General features: G+C 50.1%; 1 protein-coding gene across 1 annotated transcript; it reads left to right on the top strand.

The window, feature by feature from the left end:
* Positions 1–1,218: 1,218 nt before the first annotated feature.
* LOC119942578 (putative olfactory receptor 52P1) lies at positions 1,219–2,166 on the top strand. Its single transcript, XM_038763425.1, has one exon. It carries the CDS (start codon positions 1,219–1,221, stop codon positions 2,164–2,166), a length of 948 nt encoding a protein of 315 aa, XP_038619353.1.
* Positions 2,167–8,892: the final 6,726 nt, after the last annotated feature.

Genomic DNA, 8,892 nt, shown 5'->3' with positions numbered 1-8,892 from the left:
GTTATTAGACATGATCCCTGCCCTCAAGGAGCTTACACTCTAGAGGAGAATGTGGACTGGATGGACACAGGACAGGGAGAAGTCCAGAACCCTATGAATTCAGGCTTTTAGGATGGGCCATACGTCGTTTCCCAGGGTGTTAAGGGAGTGCTGACTGTAGACTGAGCTCATTTTCTAATGATAATAATAATAATAATGATAATGGTATTTGTTAAGCACTTACTATGTGCTAAGCACTGCTGTATGTACTGGGGTAGATACAAGGTAATCAGGTTATCCTGCATAGGACTCAAAGTTCTTAATCCCCATTTTACAGATGAGATAACTGAGGCACAGAGAAGCTAAGTGACTTGCCCAAGGTCACACAGCAGACAAGTGGCGAAGCTGGGATCAGAACCCATGCCCTGACTCCCAAGCCCGTGCTCCTGTCACTAGGCCATGCTGCTTCTCTGCTCATTATGGGCAGAGAACATGTCTGCTAATTCTGTTGTATTGTACTCTCCCAGTGATGCTCTGGACATAGTAAATGCTCAAAAAAACCCATTGATTGATTGAAGACAGTTTGTCTGGATAATACCTTCACCTTGCTGAACCTTCAGCATGACGCGGAAACAAAGATGCCCTTTTACAAGTTCTGGTTAACATCTTACTGTCTGTACAGCACTGTATTAAATGCGTGGGAGAGTATAGTACAATAGTGTTTGTAGACATGACCCCTCCTCTCAAGGAACTTACAGTCTAATGGGGGAGGCATTAAATACATTAAATAATTTTAATTCTAAATAATTAAAATAAATTAGGGGACGGAACAGAGTGTGAAGATAAGTGCTTTGGGGGCTGGGGCTGGAGAGGAGAGAACCTAGATGCTCAGGGAATGAGACCGTGTGGCTTAGTGGAAAGAACATGGGCTTGGGAGTCCGAGGTCGTGGATCCTAAACCCGGTTCTTCCACTTGTCAGCTGTGTAACTTTGGGCAAATCACTTCACTTCTCTGTGTCTCAGTTACCTCATCTGCAAAATGGAGATTGAGACTGTGAGCCCCCCATGGGACAACCTGATTACCCTGTATCCACCCCAGTGCTTAGAACAGTGCTTGGCACATAGTAAGCACTTAACAAATACTGTTATTATTAATATTACTAATAAATGCAACTTATGTCTATTTCTTTTCTTAGACATTCCTGATCTTGTCAACCAGAGCCCCAGCCAATTTTCCACCATGTCTGCCTCCAACCTGACTCAGAGCAGGCCTGCCTTCTTCATCTTGAAGGGCATCCCCGGGCTTGAAGCCTTGCACATGTGGATCTCCATCCCATTCTCCTCCTTGTACTGCGCCACAATCTTGGGGAACTGCACCCTCCTCTTCGTCATCAGCACCGAGCAGTCGCTGCACAAGCCCATGTACCTCCTCATCGCCATGTTGGCACTCACTGATCTGGGCATGTCCACCACCACCATCCCCAAGGTCCTCTGCATCTTCTGGTTCAACTGGACCAAGATCAGTTTTGAGGGCTGCCTCACCCAGCTCTTCTTCATCCACACCATCTCGGCCCTGCAGTCATCCATCTTGATGACCATGGCCTTGGACCGCTACTTGGCCATCTGCCAGCCCCTGAGGTATGCCTCCATCCTCTCCAATGGGCGGATTGGCCTGATCGGGCTGGTGGGCCTGGTGAGAGCCACCCTCTTCATCCTTCCCATGCCCCTCCTCCTTCAGAAAATGCCCTTCTGTGAGCACCGGGAAATCCCACACACCTATTGCGAACACATGGCCGTGGTAAAGGCGGCCTGCGCAGACACCAGGGTCAACCGGATGTTTGGCCTGACCATTGCCCTTGTGGTGGCGGGCCTGGACCTTTCAGCCATCGGTTCTTCCTACGCCTTGATCCTGCGGGCAGTGCTGCGTCTCTCCTCCCGCCAGGCCCACCAAAAGGCCGTCAACACCTGCACCGCGCATGTCTGCGTCATGCTGACCTCCTACACACCCTGCCTCTTCTCCTTCCTCACCCACCGCTTCAGTCATGGTATCCCTCCACATGTCCACACCATCCTAGGCAACCTCTACTTCCTGTTCCCACCCATGCTGAACCCCATCATTTATGGGGTCAAGACCAAGGAGTTCTGGGACAAGGTGGCAAAGTACAAGTGCTGGAGGACAGTCCCCTGACCCTTACCACCAACCAGAAACCAGAAACCGACCCCTGTAAAGAAGGTCAAAACTGGCTTTGTCCACCCTCTGACCCAGACCCCATACCTAGAACACTTTGGCTCCTGAATTCCCCAACATGTTCACATCAATGACCAACAATGTCCTTAGTTCTCCATGAGTTTAAGGGGTGAGGATGAGGAGGAGCCTGCCCACTTTCTTATGAGCAAACTGAAGCCCAAAGAGGGTGAGTTGCTAAAAATCACACCCAGCAGAACAGAGGCAGCACTGGAACTGGAACCCAGATCTCAGTAAATCAGTCAATTGTATTTACTGAGTGCTTACTGTGTGCAGAGCAACTGACACATTCCCTGCCCACAGTGAGCTTATAGTCTGGAGGGAGAGATAGACAGTAATATAAATAAATAAATGACAGATATGTACATAAGTGCTGTGAGGATGGGAGTGGGGATGAATAAAGGGAACAGGTCAGGGCATCACAGAAGGAAGCAGGAGAACAGAAAAGAAGGGCTATCAGACTACCTTTTCATTAGCCCCCTCAGGCACTGACCAATGCTGGCCTGGAGGGAGGGTGAATATCTGTGATGTCGGTGAAATCACAACAGATGACCCCCTCATGTCTGACTGCAACCTGCCAACCACCCCCCACATCTACTTCTGCCCACCTCATCCCCGATATCTAAGGTGAGACTCCAGGAAAACATCACACAACTAAAAGCAGAGCTTGAGGCTGGCTAGAGTCATTGCAGCCCCTCCAGGGGTCAATCAGTCAATTCATCAATCAATCATGTTTATTGTGGGCTTACTGTATGCAGAGACTGTAGTAAGCTTCGGAAAGTATAACAGAATCGGTAGACATGTTCCCTGTCCACAATGAGCTTACAATCTAGAGGGGGAGAGAATGTAGAGGGGTCATGTGAAATTAAGTGCTGGTGCCACCACCGGTGCTGTTTCAGGTCAGTCTTGAATAATGATAATAATTATATTTGTTAAGCACTTACTACGCACCACACGCTGTTCTAAGCACTGGGGTAGATACACAGTAATCAGGGTGTCCCACGTGGGGCTCACAGTCTTAATCCTCATTTTACAGATGAAGTAACTGAGGCACAGATAAGCTAAATGACTTGCCCAAGGTAACACAGCAGATAAATTGGGGAGCCAGGATTAGAACCCACATCCTCTGACTCCCAAGCCCATGATCTTTCTACTAGGCCACACTGCCACTGCCACAGTGTGCCACAATTCCACACTTGGGCCTCCCCACCGAAGTTGTCCAAGGGATTTAATGCCACCATCCCATGACTCCACGGTTTAGTCCTCTGAAGGCACAGAATGCAACTGGGATTCAACTTGCCAGTCTTTCCTCATAAAGCTTGGCTCCTGAGGTTTGGGGGAATGCCAAATCCCGACCCCTGCCAGCCTCTCTGCCATTACAAGTCTGCGGTATTATACTAATCACTCAGCCACCATCTTAGGTTATAAACACATATTGGTGTTTCTTAGTTTAAACTTTCAACAGCAACAATAGTTGTACAACAGAATCTTCAAATCGTTTCAAGAACACGCTCCTATTCCTTATCAGCTACTTGTTTCAATCTTAAACCTAAGGATCACTGCCCTGCCAGGTGACTGAAATATTTCCCATAGCAGCCTCTCTGTAGACACACCATCCACAGGTTCATCACTGGTAGTCCACCCTGCTGACCCTTAGCCTTCCTGGAGAACACCAATCCATTCCCTTCCCGCACCTGATGGCGGCTCCCTCTCCTCCTGTCTCTGAGGTTTCTTCCTCTTTTTTCTGGCCCTCCACCTTGCCCAATTCCTCCCCTGTGATTGACTGTACCCCAGTTGATGTCGCCAGGTGAGTGATATCACTAGTAGAAGACGAAGGAGAAAGGAGAAGGCAGAGGGGGAGAGGAGAAGGCAGTGGGGAGACAGAGGTGGGGGAGGAGGGTGTAATAGGAAGGGAAGAGTCCACCAGGAAGATTCAGTTGCATTTATTGAGCACACAACAGGCAAGTGGCAGAGCTGGGCCCAGGCCCTGCTCCTCCTTCTCGTCCACACTGCATCTCAAAACTGTCCCCAGGGTCAGACCAAGGTCACACCAAGTCTAAGCCCAAGGGAACAGTAACCTCCAAGCTCATAGCTACTGCATAAGTGCTAACCTTTAACTATCAGCACAAAGCATGGAAACCTAGTAGAAAGAATAATAATAATAATAATGGCATTTATTAAGTGTTTTCTATGTGCAAAGCAATGTTCTAAGCGCTGGGGAGGTAATAAGGTGATCACTGTGGCTCACAGTCTTAATCCCCAATTTATAGATGAGGGAACTGAGGCACAGATAAGTTAAGTGACTTGCCCAAAGTCACACAGCTGACAATTGGCAGAGTGGGGATTTGAACCCATGACCTCTGACTCCAAAGCCCGTGCTCTTTCCACTGAGCCGTGCTGCTTGAGGACCAGGGTTTTAATCCTGGCTCTGCCAATTAGTTGTGTCACAACTTCTCTGTGCCTCAATTTTTCTGTTCTCCCTCCAACTTAGACTGTGGGCCCAATGCAGGACAGGGACTGTTTCCAACCTAATTAACTCATCTCTACCCCAGAACTTAGAACAGTGTTTGACACATAGTAAGTGCTGAACAAATACCATTAAAAAAAAAGCAAAGAGTGAGCAGGGGTCTGGGGAGTGGGAGAGCAAACAGGCTGGGGCTGAGGACAGACTGAAGAGCAAATGAGTCAGAAGGCCCCATTAGGGAGTCTTTCCAGCCCCGCTTAGAAGCCCTCAGTTCATGCAGAAGCCCTGGAATAAAGGAGGTTGGGAATTCCACTCAGATCACTGTGGGGAAGACAGGTTATGACCCAACAGCTGGGATCAGGGTCAGGAGTGAGGAACCTGTGGCCCCCCAGAGGTGATGCCTCAGCAGGAGCTTTCGCCTGGCCACCACCCTGCCTTCTAGCCGTCTGGGCCTGGGCAGGAGTCAGTAGGTGGGCAAACCCCAGGCCACCTTCAGGGCCAAACAAGATTAATCCTCCTTAATGGTGTAGTGGATAGAGCCTGGACCTGGAAGTCTGAAGGTGATGGGTTCTAATCCTGGCTCAGCCACTTGTCTGCTGTGTGACGTTGTGCAAATCACTCACTTCCCTGTGCCTCAGTTTCCTCATCTGTAAAATGAGAATTGAGACTGCAAGCCCCACGTGGGACAGGGACTGGGTCCAACCCTATTTGCTTGTATCCACCCCTGTGCTTAAAACAGCGTCTGGTGAATAGTGAGCACTTAACAAATACTATAATTGTTGTTGTTATTGTTAATGCTCCCTTGTTGGCTAATGTCAGAGCCCCTCTGAGAACAGAGACTCAGATCCCAGGATGCCACAGCCTCCTGCTGGAACTCTGGAGAAAGCCAGATAAATCTGTCCCCGCCTGCCCAGGAGGACAACTGGCTTGCTGGCTGTGGACTGCACTGCTCAGCGAGTGATCTCCTTTCCACTGGTTCAGGGAGACGGGCTCTGGTGAGTTGTTTGTCCTTTGTGCTGGACTCTATATAAAAGCGTCAGGCGGCACACTCCCTGAGATATGCAACCGCTGACCTTGGAGAGGTCAACCAGTCCAGCTCCTGCTTTAGTGCAAGACCAGCCCCCAAACCACCTTAGGTGGGTTGAGAATCCGCTGCTTGGGGAAGGAGTGGGCATCTCACTTTCTTTTGCCTCCCCTACATCCCTATCCAGATGTCCTCGGGGTCAGATCCAGAAAGAGAGGGTGGGTAAGGGGCTTAAGTGCAGCTGAAGAGCACGGCTGGACTGGGCATAAGCGGTACACCACCAGTAGCATCTAATATTAACAATTGTTGTATTTATTCATTCATTCATTCAATCATATTTATTGAGCACTTACTGTGTGCCGAGCACTGTACTAAGTGCTTGGGAAGTACAAGTTGGCAACATATAGAGATGGTCCCTACTCAACAGCAGGCTCAAGGTCTAGCAAATAGGGTTGTACCCAGTCCCTGTCCCATGAGGGGCTTGCAGTCTCAATTCTCATTTACAGATGAGGAAACTGAGGCACAGAGAAGTGAAGTAATTTGCCCAAGGTCACACAGCAGTCTAGTTTATTATTATGCCAAGCACTTGACTATATGCCAAGCACTGTACTAAGATCGTGGTGGAAACAAGCAAATTGGGTTGGACACAGTCCCTGACCCATGTGAAGCTCATTCCCCATTTTACAGATGAGGTAACTGAGGCACAGAGAAATTAAATAACTTGCCTAAGGTCACAGAACAGACATGTGGTGGAGTCAGAACTAGAACCCATGACTCCCAGGCTTGAGCTCTATTCATTATGCCTGCTGTGAGGACAGGAAGGAGCAGGGGGTGACCCTAGGGAGGGAGAACCTTTTCTTCAAGCAGTTTCAAATAGAAAAGGCTGTCCTCTCCCCTCTTTCCCAGCCCTCTCAACGCTGGGATCCCTAGCTTCCTCTGGCCTCTCTCTAGGTGACTCTTCAAATGGTTTGCTCAGGAGCCGTGGTGCCGCTGAATTTCAGAGGGATCCTCAGTGCCCTCTGTCTGGAAGGGATAGCGAGGTCATCAATCAATGGTATTAATTGAGTACTTTCTATGTGCAGAGCACTGTACTAAGCACTCAGGAGAGTACAGTACAACAGAGTTAGCAGACATGTTCCCTACCTGCCATAAGCTTATGGTCTAGAAGGGACTCCCTGCCCCAAAGGAAGGCTTGTCCCTTCATTCATTCATTCAATCATATTTATTGAGCACTAACTGTGTGCAGAGCACTGTACTAAGTGCTTGGAAAATACAAGTTGGCAACATATGGAGACGGTCCCTACCCAACAACGGGCTCACGGTCTAGAAGGGGGAGACAGACAAAACAAAACATGTGGACAGGTGTCAAGTCATCAGAATAAACGGAAGTAAAGCTAGATGCACATCATTAACAAAATAAGTAGAATAGTAAATATGTACAAGTAAAATAAATAGAGTAATAAATCTGTACAAACATATATACTGGTGCTGTGGGGAAGGGAAGGAGGTAGGGCGGGGGGATGGGGAGAAGGAGAGGAAAAAGGGGGCTCAGTCTGGGAAGGCCTCCTGGAGGAGGTGAGCTCTCAGTAGGGCTTTGAAGGGAGGAAGAGAGCTAGCTTGGCAGATGTGTGGAGGGAGGGCATTCCAGGCCAGGGGGAGGATGTGGGCCGGGGGTTGACAGCGAGACAGGCGAGAATGAGGTACAGTGAAGAGGTTAGCGGCTGAGGAGCGGAGGGTGCAGGCTGGGCTATAGAAGGAGAGAAGGGAGGTGAGGTAGGAGGAGGTGAGGCGATGGAGAGCCTTGAAGCCGAGAGTGAGGAGTTTTTGCTTGATGCCCTGCCCTCTACCTCTACCTAGGCAGAAAGGCAGGGAGGTCTGCCCACCTGCTCAAGGCTGGCATCTATCCCCCAGCACTGAAGTTTCTGAAGGGGAAGAAAACCCCTTGAAACCACACCCCATCTGGGAACAGGAGCAAGCCCCTCAGATAAGGGAAATGCAGAGGCCTTGCCAGGCCCCTGATGAACAGCTGTGCCTGATTCCCTCCCCTACTCCCTTTCCCCTTTCTCTGGCCCCCTGTTCTGTCTCCTCTCCCTTGCCCCCATCCCATTTGTCCCCTGTCCTGTCTCCTCTCTCACATCTCTGTCCCATCTGCCACCACCTCGGCAGCCCCAAACCAAGTGGATTCTGGCCTGTTTCCCAGGGAAACAGGGTCCACGTTCATCCCCTTGATCCCCCTGCCTCAGCTCAGCTCTTGAAAGAAACAACCCTGGGATCCCCCATTCCAATCACTGGCCTTGGCTAGGACTGGCATCACCTGGCAGAGCCAGGGACCATTTTTTCTTTTTCACCTTTAAGCATCAATCAATCATATTTATTGAGCACCTACTGTGAGCTGAGCACTGTACTAAGTGCTTGGGAGAGTACATTATTACAGAGTTGGTAGACATAGCCCCTGCTCACAGCACATCTCAAGCTGGGGAGGGCTAGAAGAACAAGGGGTGGGGCTCTGAACGGCGGCATCCCTAAGCCATGCCCCTTTCCACTTGCCCCCAGGGGTGGCCAGATGTGGACACGTTGGTCCCTTGGTCTCAAAACTGGAGGGTGGGCCGGGAGAAATGGGAAGGGAAATCCAGTGTGGTGGAAGGAGGGGGCAGGGAGGGAGAAATGATTTCTGCCCTGCTTCAGAGAGGAACAAAATGTGACTGCCTTTCCAAGCTCCTTCCTCCTCCTTTTCCTCATCCTCTTCATTCTCTCCTCCTCCCTTTGTCTGGTGCCCCTTCCTCACCATCCCCCATCCCCATTCCCAACCCAGTACTAGTCATGCTGTGACCTGGGTTACTCGAGCCGGGTGTGTCCTCCCCACCCCAGGAACTAGGTGCATATGGGGTGGTGGGGTGGGGTGTGGGGCCCCTGTCTGCTTGTCTCCCAAAGAGCTCCTAGAACCCGGAGCTGGGTAGGCCTTGGAGGCCATTGTTTGGAGTGGGCTCAGCCCCAGCCCCAGGGTTAATCTTCTGTCTATCCTGTCTTGGGCCTGAGAACCAGGACGCTCACATTACAGCTCCAACAGGAACACCAGGACCAGCATTTGGTTCCAACAGGAACACCAGGACCAGGTATTTGCTACCATCATTTGTTGGAACAGTGCACTGTTCTAAGCGCTAGTGATCCAGCTAGGCAGGGA

Source organism: Tachyglossus aculeatus, chromosome 2, assembly GCF_015852505.1.
Source record: "Tachyglossus aculeatus isolate mTacAcu1 chromosome 2, mTacAcu1.pri, whole genome shotgun sequence".
Lineage (NCBI taxonomy): Eukaryota > Metazoa > Chordata > Mammalia > Monotremata > Tachyglossidae > Tachyglossus > Tachyglossus aculeatus.
Note: the sequence above shows the minus strand (reverse complement) of the source record. Positions and strands in the feature narration are given on the sequence as shown.

Coding starts and splice junctions, on each gene's coding strand:
- LOC119942578 (XM_038763425.1), top strand. CDS start 1,219: ATGTCTGCCTCCAACCTGACTCAGAGCAGGCCTGCCTTCTTCATCTTG.